Source organism: Oncorhynchus clarkii, chromosome 13, assembly GCF_045791955.1.
Source record: "Oncorhynchus clarkii lewisi isolate Uvic-CL-2024 chromosome 13, UVic_Ocla_1.0, whole genome shotgun sequence".
NCBI classification, from domain to species: Eukaryota; Metazoa; Chordata; class Actinopteri; order Salmoniformes; family Salmonidae; genus Oncorhynchus; species Oncorhynchus clarkii.
In genome coordinates this window covers 15,431,440-15,451,598 of record NC_092159.1, presented here as the reverse complement: position 1 = coordinate 15,451,598, position 20,159 = coordinate 15,431,440, and the positions used below count along the sequence as shown (strand labels likewise).

Sequence of the window (20,159 nt, the reverse complement as noted above, 5' to 3'; positions counted from 1 at the left end):
ACAGAGTTACACTTGGGATGTACAGTCAATAACACAATACAAAAATCTATATACAGTGTGTGCAAATGTAGTAAGATTAGGGAGGTAAGGCAATTAATAGGCCATAGTGGCGAAATAATGACAATTTAGCAATTAAACACTGGAGTGATACATGTGCAGAAGATGAATGTGAAAGTGGAGATACAAAAGAGTAACAACAACAAAATAACAATATGGGGATGAGGTAGTTGGGTGGGTTACAGATGGGCTGTGTACAGGTGCAATGATCAGTAAGCTGCTCTGACAGCTGATGCTTAAAGTTTAGTGAGGGAGATATTAGACTCCAGCTTCAGTGATTTTTACAATTTGTTCCAGTCGCTGGCAGCAGAGAACTGGAAGGAATGGCGGCCAAAGGAGGAGTTGGCTTTGGGGGTGACCAGTGAAATATACCTGCTGGAGCGCGTGCTACGGGTGGGTGCTGTTATGGTGACCAGTGAGCTGAGATAAGGCGGGGCTTCACCTAGCAAAGACTTATAGATGACCTGGAGCCAGTGGGTTTAGTGACAAATATGAAGCGAGGGCCAGCCAACGAGAGCATACAGGTCGCAGTGGTGGGTAGTATATGGGGCTTTGGTGACAAAACGGATGGCACTGTGATAGACTGCATCCAATTTGCTAGATTGAGAGTGTTGGAGGCTATATTGTAAATGACATCGCCGAAGTCAAGGATCGATAGGATAGTCAGTTTTACGAGGGTATGTTTGGCAGCATGAGTGAAGGATGCTTAGTTTGCGAACTAGGAAGCAAATTCTAGATTTCATTTTGGATTGGAGATGCTTAATGTGAGTCTGGAAGGAGAGTTTACAGTCTAACCAGACACCTAGGTATTTGTAGTTGTCCACATATTCTAAGTCAGAGCCTTCCAGAGTAGTGATGCTAGACGGGCGGGCAGGTGCGGGCAGCTATCGGTTGAAGAGCATACATTTAGTTTTACTTGCATTCAAGAGCAATTGGAGGCCACGAAAGGTGTTTTGTATGGCATTGAAGCTCGTCTGGAGGTTTGTTAACACAGTGTCCAAAGAAGGGCCAGAAGTATACAGAATGGTGTCATCTGTATAGAGGTGGATCAGAGAATCACCAGCAGCAAGAGCAACATCATTGATGTCTACAGAGAAAAGAGTCGGCCCGAGAATTGAACCCTTTGGCACCCCCATAGAAACTGCCAGAGATCTGGACAGCAGGCCCTCTGATTTGATACACTGAACTCTATCTGTGAAGTAGTTGGTGAACCAGGTGAGACAGTCATTTGAGAAACCAAGGCTGTTGAGTCTGCCGATAAGAATGCGGGGATTGACATAGTTTTGGCTGCACAGTATTGTCTTTTATCAATTGAGGTTATGATATCGTTTAGGACCTTGAACGTGGCTGAAGTGTACCCATGACCAGCTCAGAAACCGGATTGCATAGCGGAGAAGGTACGGTGGGATTCTAAATGTTCGGTGATCTGTTTGTTAACTTGCCTTTCGAATACTTTAGAAAGGCAGGGTAGGATAGATATAGGTCTGTAACAGTTTGGGTCTAGAGTGTCTCCCCCTTTGAAGAGGGGGATGACCGTGGCAGCTTTCCAATCTTTGGGGATCTCAGACGATATGAAAGAGAGGTTCAACAGGCTAGTAATATGGGGTTGCAACAATTGCGGCGGACAATTTTAGAAAGAGAGGGTCCAGATTGTCTAGCCCGGCTAATTTGTAGGGGTCCAGATTTTGCAGCTCTTTCAGAACATCAGCTATCTGGATTTGGGTGAAGGAGAAATGGGGAGGCTTGGGAAAGTTGCTGGGGGGGTGCAGGGCTGTTGACCAGGGTAGGGGTAGCCAGGTGGAAAGCATGGCCAGCGGTAGAAAAGTGCTTATTGAAAATCTTGATTATCGGAGATTTATCAGTTGTGAAAGTGTTTCCTAGCCTCAGTGCAGTGGGCAGCTGGGAGGAGGTTCTCTTATTCTCCATGGACTTTAGTGTCCCAGAACTTTTTGGAGTTTGTGCTGCAGGATGCAAATTTCTGTTTGAAAAAGCTAGCCTTTGCTTTCCTAACTGCCTGTGTGTATTGGTTCCTAATTTCCCTGAAAAGTTTTATATCGCGGGGGCTATTCGATGCTAATGCAGAACGCCACAGGATGTTTTTGTGCTGGTCAGGGGCAGTCAGGTCTGGAGTGAACCATGGGCTATATCTGTTCTTAGTTCTATAATTTTTGAAAGGGGCATGCTTATTTATGATGTGAGGAAATAACTTTTAAAGAATAACCAGGCATCATCTACTGACGGAATGAGATTTTGTTTGTAGACAAAGGAAATGTGCCTGAAAGCATGGTTAAAACTATCATTTTGATATTGTGGATGGTCAGTCCTTGCATCCATACCAGTGTCTATGCATTTGAGAGGGGTTACATTTCTCCAGCCCTCTCCCTCAGCCTCCAACGGTTACATTTCTCCAGCCCCATCCCTCAGCCTCCAACGGTTACATTTCTCCAGCCCCATCCCTCAGCCTCCAACGGTTACATTTCTCCAGCTCCATCCCTCAGCCTCCAACGGTTACATTTCTCCAGCCCCATCCCTCAGCCTCCAACGGTTACATTTCTCCAGCCCCATCCCTCAGCCTCTAACGGTTACATTTCTCCAGCCCCATCCCTCAGCCTCCAACGGTTACATTTCTCCAGCACCATGACTCAGCCTCCAACGGTTACATTTCTCCAGCCCCATCCCTCAGCCTCCAACGGTTACATTTCTCCAGCCCCATCCCTCAGCCTCCAACGGTTACATTTCTCCAGCCCCATCCCTCAGCCTCCAACGGTTACATTTCTCCAGCCCCATCCCTCAGCCTCTAACGGTTACATTTCTCCAGCCCCATCCCTCAGCCTCCAACGGTTACATTTCTCCAGCCCCATCCCTCAGCCTCCAACGGTTACATTTCTCCAGCCCCATCCCTCAGCCTCCAACGGTTACATTTCTCCAGCCCCATCCCTCAGCCTCCAACGGTTACATTTCTCCAGCCCCATCCCTCAGCCTCCAACGGTTACATTTCTCCAGCCCCATCCCTCAGCCTCCAACGGTTACATTTCTCCAGCCCCATCCCTCAGCCTCTAACGGTTACATTTCTCCAGCCCCATCCCTCAGCCTCCAACGGTTACATTTCTCCAGCCCCATCCCTCAGCCTCCAACGGTTACATTTCTCCAGCCCCATCCCTCAGCCTCCAACGGTTACATTTCTCCAGCCCCATCCCTCAGCCTCCAACGGTTACATTTCTCCAGCCCCATCCCTCAGCCTCCAACGGTTACATTTCTCCAGCCCCATCCCTCAGCCTCCAACGGTTACATTTCTCCAGCCCCATCCCTCAGCCTCTAACGGTTACATTTCTCCAGCCCCATCCCTCAGCCTCCAACGGTTACATTTCTCCAGCCCCATGACTCAGCCTCCAACGGTTACATTTCTCCAGCCCCATCCCTCAGCCTCCAACGGTTACATTTCTCCAGCCCCATCCCTCAGCCTCCAACGGTTACATTTCTCCAGCCCCATCCCTCAGCCTCCAACGGTTACATTTCTCCAGCCCCATCCCTCAGCCTCCAACGGTTACATTTCTCCAGCCCCATCCCTCAGCCTCCAACGGTTACATTTCTCCAGCCCCATCCCTCAGCCTCCAACGGTTACATTTCTCCAGCCCCATCCCTCAGCTTTTTACTGAAAGCGAGATCGCTTTGTTATAATTTCAATTGCTGATTGCGGCTTTAAGTGCTCAGACTACAATATTATGACAAAACATGAAACATTGTTCCTTCCTTGTTGGTAATTGGGATATCTTTGATTATTAATCATTTCAGATGTAGCAACACTGAGAGATACATTGTAAGAAAGGTTAAGCTAAATAAATAGTCAACATCCTATACGTCTGTGTGACAAAATTCCGTGACTAGCCTGGTGCTGACACTATGACTGAGGGGCCACTGCCAGCCAGTCACAGACGCCATTGTCCACCTTCACATTATTTTAATACCATAATTCTCAACCTCCTGCTAATGACTCAGTCCCATAATTCCATCTCTCACTCTAGTGGTCTCACTCTAACCATCTCTCCCCATCTCTCTCTCTAGTGGTCTCACTCTCCCCATCTCTCCCCATCTCTCTCTCTAGTGGTCTCACTCTACCCATCTCTCCCCATCTCTCCCTCTAGTGGTCTCACTCTACCCATCTCTCCCCATCTCTCTCTCTAGTGGTCTCACTCTACCCATCTCTCTCTCTAGTGGTCTCACTCTCCCCATCTCTCCCTCTAGTGGTCACACTCTACCCATCTCTCCCCATCTCTCTCTCTAGTTGTCTCACTCTACCCATCTCTCCCCATCTCTCTCTAGTGGTCTCACTCTACCCATCTCTCCCCATCTCTCTCTCTAGTGGTCTCACTCTACCCATCTCTCCCCATCTCTCTCTAGTGGTCTCACCCTACCCATCTCTCTCTCTAGTGGTCTCACTCTACCCATCTATCTCTCTAGTGGTCTCACTCTACCCATCTCTCCCCATCTCTCTCTCTAGTGGTCTCACTCTACCCATCTCTCCCCATCTCTCTCTCTAGTTGTCTCACTCTCCCCATCTCTCCCCATCTCTCTCTCTAGTGGTCTCACTCTACCCATCTCCTCCCATCTCTCTCTCTAGTGGTCTCACTCTACCCATCTCTCCCCATCTCTCTCTCTAGTGGTCTCACTCTACCCATCTCTCCCCATCTCTCTCTCTAGTTGTCTCACTCTCCCCATCTCTCCCTATCTCTCTCTCTAGTTGTCTCACTCTACCCATCTCTCTCTAGTGGTCTCACTCTACCCATCTCTCTTTCTCTTCTTTCACTCGTTCTTTCGTTCTCTCATTTTCTTGATATCTTGTTTTCTAGTTCTATCTCTCCATCTCTCTCTCACTCTCCATCCCTCCATCACAATTGAGGTAACTCGGGCCAGTGTAGATACGGACCCAGGGGCGAACAATAGGCCATTCATGATGCCTTGCAAATGCAATGATGATCCTGCTCTCTGTAAACCCCCCCCCGCCCCAACCTCCACCAGCCTCCACAGCTGCACAGGAATGCGGTCCAACAAGTCCCCCCCCCCCCCCCCTCCCACCCCAAACTTCCACCCTCACCACTATCGCACCCGAAGCCAACCTCAACCCCCTTCCCAAATAAAAAGAGAGAGGGCAAGAAATGGGCAATTCTGCAGATGGAACACAAAGAGAGGATTCATGGCTTTAGTCACAGACACTCACGGGAAGAGAGGGGGACCCATTTAAGTGTTGCGCAGCTGCACTGATTCATTGCAAAAAATGGGTGAGGAGAGACAAAGGTCAGCAAGCAGCATAATTTTTTATTCATCCTTCTGGAATCTGCATGAGGCCGTGCACATTAAATCACTATATCACTAAATCACTAAACTATGAATCACAGGGAGCCATGGCATCAGGATGATATGGCATCAGTATGGTCTGACAGTGGTCCTGGGTGGCTGAGTTGGTAGAGCATGGCACTTGCAGTGTCAGGATTGTAGGTTAGATTCCCACTGAGGCCCCTCATATGAAAACGTATGTACTACTACTCGTCTCTTTACAAAAAGTGTCTGCTAAATGGCATATACAGTGCATTCGGAAAGTATTCAGACCCCTTGACTTTTTCCACATTTTGTTACATTACAGCCTTATTCTAAAATGGATTAAAGAGTTTTCCCCCTCATCAATCTACACAAAATACCCCATAATGACAAAGCAAAAACAGGTTTTTAGAAATGTTTGCGAATTTATGAAAACCCCAAAATTGAAATATTACATTTACATAAGTATTCAGACCCTTTACTCAGTACTTTGTTGAAGCACCTTTGGCAGCGATTACAGTCTTGAGTCTTATTGGGTATGACGCTACAAGCTTGGCACACAAGTATTTGGGTAGTTTCTCCCATTCTTCTCTGCAGATCCTCTCAAGCTCTGTCAAGTTGGATCGGGAGCGTCGCTGCACAGCTATTTTCAGGTCTATTCAGAGATGTTTTATCAGGTTCAAGTACGGGCTCTGGCTGGGCCACTCAAGGACATTCAGAGACTTGTCCCGAAACCACTCCTGCATTGTCTTGGCTGTGTGCTTTGGGTCGTTGTCCTGTTGGAAGGTGAACCTTCGTCTCAGTCTGAGGTCCTGAGCGCTCTGGAGCAGGTTTCCATCAAGGATCTCTCTGTACTTTGCTCCGTTCATCTTTCCCTCAATCCTGACTAGTCTCCCAGTCCCTGCCACTGAAAAACATCCCCACAGTATGATGCTGCCACCCCCATGCTTCACCGTAGCGATGGTGCCAGGTTTCCTCAAGACGTGACTCTTGGCATTCTGGCCAAAGAGCTCAATCTTGGTTTAATCCGACTAGAGAAACTTGCTTCTCATGGTCTGAGAGTCTTTAGGTGCCTTTGGGCAACTCCAAGTGGGCTGTCATGTGCCTTTTACTGAAGAACGGCTTCCGTTTGGCCACTCATACCATAAAGTCCTGATTGGTGGAGTGCTGCAGAGATGGTTGTTAGATCTGTGCCTCGACACAATCCTGTCTGGGAGCTCTACGGACAATTCCTTTGACCTCATGGCTTCTTTTTGCGCTGACATGCACTGTCAACTGTGAGACCTTATATAGACAGGTGTGTGCATTTCCAAATCATGTCCAATCAATTGAATTTACCACAGGTGGACTTCAATCAAGTTGTTGTATAAAGTTGTATAAAGGATGATCAATGGAAACAGGATGCACCTGAGCTCAATTTCGAGTCTCATAGCAAAGGGTCTGAATACTTATGTAAATAAGTTATTTCTGTTATTGTTTTTTATAAATATGCCATAATTTCTAAAAACCTGTTTTCGCTTTAACAATATGGGGTATTGTGTGAGAATTGATGAGGGGAAAAAATTATTAGATCCATTTGAGAAAAGGCTGTAACATAACAAAATGTGGAAAAAGTCAAGGGGTCTGAATACTTTGCGAATACACTGCATCTGGCATCAATAAGAACACTGTTTCAATTAATCAGAGCATATTGTATATCTGGACATGATCTACTAATAAAATATATCCTGTATGATGTGGTATAAAATACATCTGAATGTTAGTCCCAGGATATATCAAATCAAAGTGTATTTGTCACGTGCGCCAAATACAACAGGTGTAGTAGACCTCACAGTGAAATGCTTACTTACAGGCTCTAACCAACAGTGCAAAAAAGGTATTAGGTGGACAATAGGTAGATAAAGAAATAAAACAACAGTAAAAAGACAGTGAAAAATAACAGTAGCGAGGCTATATACAGTAGCGAGGCTATAACAGTAGTGAGACTATATACAGTAGTGAGGCTATAACAGTAGTGAGGCTATATACAGTAGCGAGGATATATACAGTAGTGACGCTATAACAGTAGTGAGGCTATAACAGTAGTGAGGCTATAACAGTAGTGAGGCTATAACAGTAGTGAGGCTATAACAGTAGTGAGGCTATAACAGTAGCGAGGCTATAACAGTAGCGAGGCTATAACAGTAGTGAGGCTATAACAGTAGTGAGGCTATATACAGTAGCGAGGATATATACAGTAGTGACGCTATAACAGTAGTGAGGCTATAACAGTAGTGAGGCTATAACAGTAGTGAGGCTATAACAGTAGCAAGGCTACATACAGACACCGGTTAGTCAGGCTGATTGAGGTAGTATGTACATGCAGATATGGTTAAAGTGCCTATGCATATATGATAAACAGAGAGTAGCAGTAGCGTAAAAGAGGGGTTGGCGGGTGGTGGGTGGCGGGACACAATGCAGATAGCCCGGTTAGCCAATGTGCGGGGGCACTGGTTGGTCAGGCTAATTGAGGTATTATGTACATGAATGTATAGTTAAAGTGACTATGCATATATGATAAACAAAGAGTAGCAGCAGCGTAAAAGAGGGGGGGCCACACAATGCAAATAGTCTGGGTAGCCATTTGATTACCCGTTCAGGAGTCTTATGGCTTGGGGGTAAAAACTATAATTACTAAATTGGTATCCAGGGCAGGCTGAGTGTCATAATGTAACTAGGAGTAAATATGTGAGCCATGGAGGGTAAAGGCTACATCTGAACCATGGAGACGTGGGCTGGGGCCTTCCATCCACATTCTCCATTTCCCAGCATGAATGATACGCCATTTTGTCACTCACAGGGCCTGGTTGTTTATAGTGTTATGAAATTCTAATTTTAGAAGCGATATTAATCAATTAGAGCAAGTTGTTAAAAAGATGTAGAGATTTGGGTCAGAGTTGGTGAGGGTTGATTAGATTTGAATTTCTGTTAGTTGCTTTGGATGTGGAATTTGTCCATGAGAATAGTTTAATTCCTGAATTGTCCTGAACCCTGATTGACGTCAAACCTGTTTACAGATATTCTGGCCATTAGGTTTTTGATGAAATGATTTTGAACTACATCTTTTTTACCTGTTGCTAACTGTAAAATTGAAGTGTCAACAAAACATGTCACAATTAATAGGGGAAAAACCCAAACAAATATGAGCTAACTCTGACTGTAAGTACAGAATACTTTCATCATTCAGGAAGCAATAGGTTGTCAAATACAACCGTGCTAATATATGCAGTTCCTCCTTGTCAAATTATTTCGGGGCTTCTATTGAGTGCGTCATCATTCGGAACAAACAGCGCCATTCACATCAGCCCTACGTGTCCATTGACATGGGAATGACTGTCTTTCCCTCAATTATACACACAACAGTCAAACGCAGAATGTGACCCACTGCATGAATATGTTGACCGCTGTCCATGTTCCATTGTTCTCTTTCTTTCTCTCTCTCTCTCTCTCTCTCTCTCTCTCTCTCTCTCTCTCTCTCTTTCTCTCTCTTTCTCTCTCTCTCTCTTTCTCTCTCTCTCTCTCTTTCTCTCTCTCTCTCTCTTTCTCTCTCTCTCTCTCTCTCTTCAGATTTCAGGAATTTCCCAGTGAAACTATTCTATGGACTGATGCCAACCCAAAAGGGCAGCCATCTCTCTCTATTTCCTTCTCTCGTTCTTTCTTGTTCTTTTTCTCCTCTATCATTTCACCGTCAGCATGCTGTTTTCCAGGACGCAAAACTGGATTCCCATTTTTTCATCTTTCTCTGCCAGGGCTATGATTTTAGAACATGACATCACAATGACATTCATAGTATGTAGCTGCAAGGCATATTGGTTCATTTGAGAGTAAGAGGTTACATTTTGGGGGGGGGGGGGGGGGGGGGGACAGAGCCACAAACATAAACACAAAATGGCTGCGGCTGACCCATATCACCCCACATCCACCTGGGGAGTCAGACATAGTGAATCCTGACCCCTTGAACCTGCTAGTCATGAGTTCCCCATCCCCTCTCTCTCTCCTGCCACAGCACCATACAGACTCTTGTGACAGCGACAGGAGCAGACACATTAGTGCAGCCGGTCACATGGCAGGTTGAAGCAGGGATGTATGTCTCACTGTGGTTAATAGATGGACATGTGAGTTCTATTTTCCACAGAGCTATGTCAGCCCCTGGGGCCCATAGCCCTGGATGGGAGAGATGGGATCTTGATAGGAGAAAGATATGGACAATATGTTATATGACAATATTACCTTTATACCAAAATGTAGGTAATTCATTGTATTGATAAGCACATTCAGTCCCTTATCTTGTGTAAAGTGGAACAAACAAAAGATTGAGCAAAATGCATTAACATTTTTTATTTAACTAGGCAAGTCAGTTAAGAACAAATTCTTATTTTCAATGACGACCTAGGAACAGTGGGTTAACTGCCTTGTTCAGGGGCAGAACGACAGATTTGCACCTTGTCAGCTCTGGGATTCGATCTTGCAACCTTAAAAATAATTCAAATTGACTGTCTTTAAAATAAATAGATTGTCATCAGTATTTTGGCAAGAAGTCTTATATTTTGGCAAGAAGTCTTAGTAGTAGCCTATAGAATATGTCTCATAGTTGACGATAACAGACAGAGATTAATTATATTTAGGCAATAAAGTTACACTCAACTTTATTTTTCTAAAAGCCCCACTTTTTCCTCAGAATTACTAGCTATTGAACTAATATACTTCAAAAGATACTATTTAATCAAACGAATGTTAACTTATACATTCAAAAACGGATTATCTTTTAGATGTCATTAGTTTAAAATAATCGACTGATTAGGCCTAAAAATAATAGATTGCAAGTATGTAATTCTTGAGAAAAAAATCGAAAGAGAGATGAAAATCAAACGAAAGTTATTGAACCAATACATCAAGTTCACTTTTTTGGTAGGCCTCCTTTTAAAGTTGTTTACAACTCGTATGCGCCTAGTTGTTCATTCATTTGATCTATCTTTCGTGCGTTTCTCCCACACTATCTAGACAATTGTTTTTAGAGCAATTTATACAATTTATAGACTATATATTTATATATGAATGCATTTCTCCACGATTAATGCTACGACAATGAATAAAATATTATGAACATTCTGATTGAACTGACCCTATGATAGGCTTATGAGTAGCACAGAGCGTTTTGTTGCGTTATTTAACAGGAATTCTGAACAGAATTAAACCATTTCTAGAAGACCTATAACATTTATCGCAAATAATTGACTGAAGTAACTCTTCTGGCATAGCATTGCAGCATGATCTCAGTGTTATGAAAGTATATAATAAAATTGCAGTTTTGCTAAATTGAGAAAATTGTAAACGCAGTTGCTTATTTCGTTAGTTAAGGGTATATTGAGAATTTATAGAATATCTAAAGCTAATTTTGGCAACGCAAAAAAATGAGGATTTCATGTGAATTAACAAAATAATGACAACTTGAATCACTGCTAATTAACATTTTACTTTAAATTTGAAGTCTCACTAAAAAAACAGTTTCGTTTTTAAATAAATTCAAAACCTATTTTTACCTTCTAGCTACAATACATTGGGGATACTCTAAGTAAACATCTCGCATTCACATAAAAAAAAGAATGCCATGCCTTGCATAAATTCACAGTGATTTTTATTTCACCTAATGCATAATATAACATAGCCTACAGCACAGTCACTCTGAATCACAAAATACTTATCACAATTCATTCCAACTTGCTCTTAGTCTGTCAGATTCCTTTGCTTGCTTATATAAATCCACATCAAATCAAACCTTTTGTCAGCATATGAGTGAGAGGCATTTTCTTTAAACTCCTCTCACTCATACACAAACAGAAGTAGTCACTCACATCAAGGCCAGGACAGGGCCTCAGTATCCCAGTGTAGTCAGAGGGGTGTATGTAGCCCCCATCCTGAATCCTGCACCCCCAACCAACCCCTCTCGGACGAACCCACCAAGACCAGCACCCAAAGGCCCAGACCCATGGTCTCGGTGGACATGAGAATAAAACAGATGGAGAAAGCTAGTCCAGCTAGTGCAGTCCTTGGATGTTGTGTTATGTGTGAGATACTGTGTCTGTGTAGGAACACAGGGCCCAGAGACACACATCTCTTTCTTTTCTCTTATCATTTTTTCAAGATGCACAAAACTGCTTTTTGTTCCTCTCATTTTTTTCACTTAGGAGGCTAATGGAAGGGTGCTTGCAGGGCATCTGATCACATGGTCACAATTCACCTGAGATGACAACAAAGAGGCTAAAGAAGAGAGAGACGAGAGGGAGAAAGGGAGAGAGAGGGAAAACTGAGACACAGATTCAAAATGAGAAGGAAAAGGGAAACACTGGCGGTTATTGTTGCAATCAGTGTGTGTGTGTGTGTGTGTGTGTGTGTGTGTGTGTGTGTGTGTGTGTGTGTGTGTGTGTGTGTGTGTGTGGCCCATAATATGCAATCCCTTAATATATCTTAACGTGTGACAATGTACTTATATACTGTAAAAATCTGATATATTAATGACTACAAGTAAGTTACTTACAAGTTACATAGAATACAGCCAGTTACAGCAACAATACATTCAATGCAGTCAATATAATGAATGATTTGACCTCAACAGCACAACCTTACACACAGAACACTCTGGATCTTGACATGTATTTTAGATGCATATGTCATATTTTTAAGGGACGTCCAAGAGCAATTTGGAAGCGCTTAATATTGGAAGTGAGAAAAGTTACATATTTCATAGAGTATAGAGGTGAAAGGTCATTGACCTCAGGATTGGGCCCATAAGGCCCTTATTGCTGGTCAACAATATAGGGATGATGATTTTGGATCTAATTCAACTCCTCCAGCAACTCACTCTACCCTATATCACTTTTTGTCATATTTCAGTACTATATCAGCCACAGGCAGTACTGGAAATGTACCCAATTATCATACTTGAGTAAAAGTAAAGAAACCTTAATAGAAAATTACTCAAAAGTGAAAGTCACCAGTAAAATAATACTTGAGTAAAAGTCTAAAAGTATTTGGTTTTAAATATACTTAAGTATCAGAAGTAAATGTCATCGATAAAATATACCTAAGTATCAAAAGTCAAAGTAAAGGTATAAATAATTTCACATTCCTTAATTAAGTTAACCAGACATCACGATTCTTGTTTTTTTTATTTCTGGATAGCCAGGGGAACACGCCAACAGTTCATTTACAAACGAATCATTTGTGTTTAGTGAGTCCTCCAGAGGCAGTATGGGATGACCAGGGATGTTCTCTGTTTAGTGAGTCCTCCAGAGGCAGTATGGGATGACCAGGGATGTTCTCTGTTTAGTGAGTCCTCCAGAGGCAGTATGAGATGACCAGGGATGTTCTCTGTTTAGTGAGTCCTCCAGAGGCAGTATGGGATGACCAGGGATGTTCTCTGTTTAGTGAGTCCTCCAGAGGCAGTATGGGATGACCAGGGATGTTCTCTGTTTAGTGAGTCCTCCAGAGGCAGTATGGGATGACCAGGGATGTTCTCTGTTTCGTGAGTCCTCCAGATCAGAGGCAGTATGGGATGACCAGGGATGTTCTCTGTTTAGTGAGTCCACCAGATCAGAGGCAGTAGGGATGACCAGGGATGTTCTCTGTTTAATGAGTCCTCCAGATCAGAGGCAGTAGGGATGACCAGGGATGTTCTCTGTTTAATGAGTCCTCCAGATCAGAGGCAGTATGGGATGACCAGGGATGTTCTCTGTTTAGTGAGTCCTCCAGATCAGAGGCAGTAGGGATGACCAGGGATGTTCTCTGTTTAGTGAGTCCTCCAGATCAGAGGCAGTATGGGATGACCAGGGATGTTCTCTGTTTAATGAGTCCTCCAGATCAGAGGCAGTAGGGATGACCAGGGATGTTCTCTGTTTAATGAGTCCTCCAGATCAGAGGCAGTAGGGATGACTAGGGATGTTCTCTTGATAAGTGTTTGAATTGGACCATGTTCCTGTCCTGCTAACCATTCGAAATGTGAAGAGTACTTTTGGGTGTCAGGGAAAATGTATGGAGTCAAAAGTACATAATTTTCTTTAGAAATGTAGTAAAAGTAAAAGTTGTAAAAAAATATAAATAGTAAGGTACAGATACCCCAAAAAACGTATTAAGTAGTACTTTAAATAATTTTTAGGCCGTAGACCTAATTCTTTCATTATTAATTTCCTGGGGTTAACGATGACCTAGATATAAGTAACATTCACTGAATCAAAGTGCCTCACCAACTGTATAATGACGTTATAATGAATATAACGACGTTATGTATTTTAATCCCTTGGAGATTTTTCGTGAAATTTAGTGTACTTTGACCACAAATGTATTATCATGATTGTTTGTTTATTTATTCAATATAACATGTCAACACATCAAACAAAGCGGGCCTTATTTGGTTCCTAAATAGAGCCAGTGTAAAGTCACTTAAGCCACTCTGATGTAAAATCTCACCTCCTTTCATTGGAAATATTAGTGGTGACGGACGGACAGGCAATAACAGTAACCCCGTCGTCCAGTAAGAAAGCCGGAGAATATTAAATGACCAATAGGCGTCCAGCGTGTGCGCAAGAGGGTGGCGTCGACTTAGTGTTGGAATGCTGCCTCTCAGAATGTTTTCCACTTTCAATCACTTTTTTTCTCTCTCTTTCCTTCTCACAACGGCGCTCTTTAAGCTCCGGTGCGCGATACAGAGCGGCCATTCATTGAAGGGCAAACCAAACGAGGGGGCAGGGGACAGGGCGAGCGTCACACTGGTGGCCAGGGGAACGCACGAACTCCCGTGTTGAACGGGCGACCTCCTAAACTCTGCATTGGTAAGTTTTGTAACTTTATTTTCCATATGAACATAACATAGATTTGTTTACGCTTTTGGGTGGAATTTCAGAAATATCCAAATCTTATTAGCTAAGAGGTTTTTTTCATTCTCAAGATGATGTTGGGCTGAATTTTACGGGCTTTTCCAGCTTTAGCCTTAAAATAGGATTAAAACAGTAAAATACATATTCACAGAATGATTTAAAGATAAGTACTGAAACATTTATGATGTTAGTTTTTAATGTTCAGTTTTCTTCACGAACCTTGTTTCTTTGGAAAATAGGGCATATTGGGTGAAGTAAACCCTCCTATGATTAGCCTGTAATGGCATATGGACTGATACAAAATGACAAGAACCGGTGAAGAAGAAGTTGGTCCTCTTATTATGTAGCCTATAAATTGGTTCCAATGGACATATATTAGCCTATCATTCGTTATATTTTGTGGCCTAACATAACTATCAACAAGAAAACATTGTATGAATGTCTTTCTGTTCGTCTCAGAGCTAACGGTCATTTCTAGGCCTACCATTGTAATGGGACATATCCACTGGGAATAGACGTTGAATTGACGTCTGTTCCCACTGGGTACAGTCTCTGCTTCGGTCTATAAAAAAAACACGTGAAAAAAGTTATCAAATGTGGTCTGACCTCATTGCCCAATGTAAAATGTGTTAATTGCCTAATGTTGTTCTATTCTATATTATTAATTTCAGGCGACATCGGTGGAAGTGAATGGGAAGTGCAAAGGACAGGATTTTGGGTACATTCGATTACGCACGAGTAGGCTATGGGTTTACGCGTGGCATATAGGAATAATTCCATATAAAGGAGCGAGTCCGGAGCACATCTCTCAGCTGTAGCTTAAAGTTTTGCATTCTCTGAACAAATTTACCAAATTTTCCTGCAAGGATATTTTTTGTTGCCAATCGATAATAGGCCATACATTAAAATGTCTGGAGAGGAGCACAGTCTATCCGAGGCAGAGTTGAGTCCCGGGGGCTCAGATGATGGTCACTCTCTGTCACCGGCACACTCCGGGGCCAACGGCGGCCGGGACTCCCCGCTCATCGGTCCGTCGCAGCAACTGACTGGGCTTTCTGGCGCAGATGGCGGCGGAGAGGACGGTGGACTAGTACCCAAGTCAGAGGTGGATATGGACCGGTTCCCCATCGGCATCCGCGAGGCGGTCAGCCAGGTGCTGGACGGATACGACTGGACGCTCGTGCCCATGCCGGTGCGCGTAAACAACGGGAACAAGAGCAAGCCGCACGTGAAGAGGCCGATGAACGCCTTCATGGTGTGGGCGCAGGCCGCGCGCCGTAAACTGGCGGACCAGTACCCTCACCTGCACAACGCGGAGCTCAGCAAGACACTCGGCAAACTGTGGAGGTGGGCATTGGCAGGCATTGAAATTAATAGGCCTACGTGGGAAATTGATAATCTACAGGCTACCTGTAGGCCTTGTTGGCGTTTGTGTGCAATTGGAGCATGAGTCATGCATAAAGTCCTACTTACTTCAGATACATTTCCTTCCCCTATTTTTAAAATATGTTTCTGAAATTAAAGGCACTATATTATATAACCATTAAAGTTAACTAACAGAAACACTTATCCAGAGCAACTAGATGCCTTTAAATGCCTTGGTAAAGGGCACATTGACAGATTATTCACCTAGTCAGCATTGGGATTCAAACAAGTGACTTCTCAGTTACTGGACCAACCCTCTTAACCACCTGCCGCCTTGCCATGACCATGTTTTGTCCCACAGGCTCCTGAATGAGAGTGACAAGAGGCCTTTCATTGAGGAGGCGGAGCGACTGCGGAAACAACATAAGAAGGACTACCCAGAGTACAAGTACCAGCCCCGCAGACGCAAGAACGGCAAGCTGGGGACCAATGGTGAGGGAGGGGAGGGAGCAGAGGGGGAGGGCAGCCACGCCCAGTCCCATTACAAGGCCCTCCACCTGGATGTGCACAGTACAGGGGCTGGGTCCCCCCTGGCCGACCTCCACCACCATCATCACCACCACCCTGCAGGTGAGTTCAGCTTTATTGGTTAATGAATTTACCCAATACTATGGGTAAGTCCTACTTCAACAAGCTACGGCAAACAATAGGCCACCTGGCACCACACAGCCTTCTGTAACCTGAGAGAACAAGAAGGAAACAGAACTACTGTCTCCATTCCAAATGGTTCACTTCTATTGCTTTTCCTTCCAGGTCAGGGTCACAGCCCGCCAACACCCCCCACCACCCCAAAGACAGAGCTCCAGTCTGGAAAGATGACGGAGGGGAAGAGGGAGGGCGGAGGTGGCTCAGGGTCCTCCCGTGGAGGAGGCCTGGGGGTAGGAGCAGAGGGGGCCTCCGGGGGCCATTCATCAGCGGGCGGGAAACCCCACATCGACTTCTGCACCATGGACATCGGCGAGATCAGCCACGATGTGATGGCCAACATCGAGCCCTTCGACGTCAACGAGTTTGACCAGTACCTGCCGCCCAACGGGCACCCGGGGGTCGGCCAGGGCGGCGCCGCCACATCAAGCTCCTCCGCTACATCCTACGCCTACGCCCTCGCCGCCGCCAGTGGTCACTCAGCCGCCTGGCTCTCCAAGCAGCATCAGCATCAACAGCCCTCCCCCTCTGCCTCAGACGCCACCAAGGCCCAGATCAAGAGTGAGTCCGGGGCCGGGAGCCACTACGCAGAGTCTTCCTCCTCTTCGTCAGGAACCCACGTCACCTACACCCCCCTCAGCCTCCCCCACTACGGATCAGCCTTCCCCTCGCTGCCATCCAGGGCCCAGTTTGAGTACGGGGAGCACCAGGCTCCGGGGCCGTACTACGCCCACTCCAGCCAGGCCCCAGGGCTGTACTCAGCCTTCTCCTACATGGGGCCCAGCCAGAGGCCCCTCTACACTACCATCACTGACCCCTCCAGCGTGGCCCAGTCTCACAGTCCTACACATTGGGAGCAGCCAGTCTATACCACCCTTTCACGGCCATGAGAGACTGAGATGCATGGGATCGGGTGTGTGTGCGTCTCTACACCACCTTCTCACGACACTGAGAAAGGGATAAAGAAAGACAAAGATTGGAAGAGTGGCTACTGAATAAATGTGTGTGTGTGTGTGTGGCGGGTTAACAAAGGATGGATATCTTACTGATGTTGTATTGGGATTCATTGGGACTTGACAGTATCTCTATCCATGGAGTCCTTATAATCTTTTACTGTACAGTATATTTTCTATCACAGCCAATGGTCAATAGCCAATCAGAATAAACCTTTAACCAATGTGTGCCATGTTTTAGTGTGTAAGGTCAGGATCCCAGCTGCCAGAGTGTCATAGTGTATAGTAAGAGGGCTTATTGTGATGATGAGCCCAGAGCACACAGAACTAATACCGTAGTGGTAAGAAGGATACACACAGGGTTTCAAAATGCTGCTAACTTCCCCCAAATTCCCCGGTTTTCCAGAAATCCTATTTGGAAGTTCCTGGAATTAGGAGGGAATAAGCAGGATATCCAGGAATCCTCTTACTGGGATTTCTGGAAAACCAGGGAATTTGGGGAAAGTTAATGGAATTTTTCCAACCCTAGCTACCTATATAACCAGGATTGAGTAACATTGCCAGCAAGGACTGGCTTTCAGCGGGTTTCGACAGGCTATCAGCCTAGGAAAAATACAACATGATGTTTATCAGAACTGGGTTGTTTTAGATTGAAATAATCCGATTCTATTAACCAAACTAAAGGAAATGTTTGTGTGACTTCATTTTAGTATTTTTTTATGACTTAAGTGATGTATTTGTTGGTTATTTTTTATATGACTTTACATTCTTGTTCGATATTACACTGACATATCTCCACCACTCCTTTTGAAAGAAAGGTCAGTTTACCGGGTCTTAAACGTTATGCGTAGGTCTACGGGCGTCAGGTAGCCTAGCCGTTAAGTGCATTAGGCCAGTAACTGAAAGCTTGCCTATTCGAAACCCTGAGCCGGCGCGGTGGAAAAATCTTCTATTCTGCCCTTGAGCAAGGCAGTTCACCTGCAACAACTACTCCCCGGGCGCCATGGACGTCGATTAAGGCAGCCCCCACTGCACATCTCTGATTCAAAGGGGTTGTGTTAGATGTGGAAGACACGGTTGAATGCGTTCAGTTTGTGCAACTGACTAGGTATCACCTTCTGGGATGCTGCTTGACTCCTTATGTGTTGCGTTGTGCAAAACCAGAGTTGACGAGGAAAAAGGACCAAAAAAAGGAGGGAAAGAGAATTCCGGGAAACACTTTAGCATAGAGTTCTGGAAAGCAGCACATTACCTCAACTCAATGTACATGTGCCAATAACACTCTACATGCTCTAATATCCTCGATGAGAATATATGGCACACATTTCGCTTATACTACTCATAAATAATAAAACAGTTGTTGAAGTCACTGGATTTTTTTTTATTGATATGGATTGCATTTGTACGCTCTGGTTGCTTCTAATTCCATTTGTCTACCAAATTATCAAAGCAAAACAATCTACATGACTCAGCAAGTACAAAGTCGGTAAAATCCTTTTGTGAAGAATTCTCCAGCTTTAAACTAAAGATTTACTCTTAGTGAGAATTAGTGAGCTGTTTAGAACAAATGTCACATGCTATAGTTTATGTACAAAGGTTTTCCCTCTGCATCTTCCTTTTCTGTATCCTGTTTAATGTCCCTCTCGGCTCCCTCTGCAATGTGAATGATCACCACATGCCTCTTCTTCCATAGGTGATTTAGATGGAGTCATTTTATACTGACCCTCTCTGCTTTGTAGTTTTTATCAAAAATAATTTCACGTTTAGCTTTTTCTCTCTCCATTTTGTACATTTCTGGATAGTTTCTAAAACTTTGTAAGCTACACATTTGATGTATCTGCTTTCTTCTACAAGAAACAACAATGTACAAATATTATTGATGTTGTCATTACGTTGTCATTCTATTAAAGCAATTTATTTATACAAAACTGAAATCTATTGAAATTCATTGCAAATGTTGAGAAAATGCATTATGATGATAAAGATATATATTGTCCTACAAAAGCATCAGGTAAAATAATAACAAGTAACAACACAACACATACAGAGCATTCGGAAAGTATTCAGACCCCTTCTCCTTTTCCACATTTTTTTATGTTACAGCCTTATTCTAAAATTGATTAAAAAAATGTTTTCCTCATCAGTCTACTCACAATAACCCATAATGACGAAGCGAAAACAGGTTTTTAAAAATCTTAGCAAATGTATTTAAAAAAAAAAATCCTTATAAGTATTCAGACCCTTTGCTATTAGACTCAACATTTAACTCAGGTGAATCCTGTTTCCATTGATCATCCCTGAAATGTTTCTACAACTTGTAGTCCACCTGCGGTAAATTTATTTGATTGGACATGATTTGGAAAGGCAAACAATATTAGGTCCAACAGTTGAAGTGCATGTCAGAGCAAAAACCAAGCCATGATGTTGAAGGAATTGTCTGTAGAGCTCTGAGAAAGTATTGTGTCAAGACACCAATCTGGGGAGGGGTACCTAAACATTTTTGCAGCATTGAAGGTCCCCAGGAACACAGTGACCTCCATAATTCTTAAATGGAAGAAGTATGGAACCAAGTATTGCCACTCGGCCAAACTGAGCAATCGAGGACATTGGTCAGAGGGGTGACCAGGCACCATCCCTACGGTGAATCATGGTGGTGGCAGCATCATGCTGTGGGGATGTTTTTCAGCAGCAGGAAATGGGAGACTAGTCAGAATCGAAGGACAGATGAACAGATCAAAGTACAGAGAGATCCTTGATGAAAACCTGCTCCAGAGCCCTCAGGACCTCAGACTGGGGCTAAGGTTCTCCTTCCAACAGGACAACAACACTAAGCACACAGTCAAGACGATGCAGGAGT

The 20,159-nt window shown here is 44.0% G+C and overlaps 2 protein-coding genes across 2 annotated transcripts in view; one reads left to right on the top strand and one right to left on the bottom strand.

The window, feature by feature from the left end:
- LOC139424506 (myb/SANT-like DNA-binding domain-containing protein 4) overlaps positions 1–20,159 on the bottom strand; it is a 1,073,247-nt gene that overhangs the window by 606,227 nt on the left and 446,861 nt on the right. The gene's annotated exons all lie outside the window — the stretch shown is intronic.
- LOC139424479 (transcription factor SOX-10-like) lies at positions 14,050–19,230 on the top strand. Its single transcript, XM_071176363.1, has 4 exons — positions 14,050–14,234; positions 14,951–15,626; positions 16,006–16,274; positions 16,458–19,230. The coding sequence occupies exons 2-4, from the start codon at positions 15,187–15,189 to the stop codon at positions 17,237–17,239; spliced, it is 1,491 nt and encodes a 496-aa protein (XP_071032464.1). The 5' UTR covers positions 14,050–14,234; positions 14,951–15,186; the 3' UTR covers positions 17,240–19,230.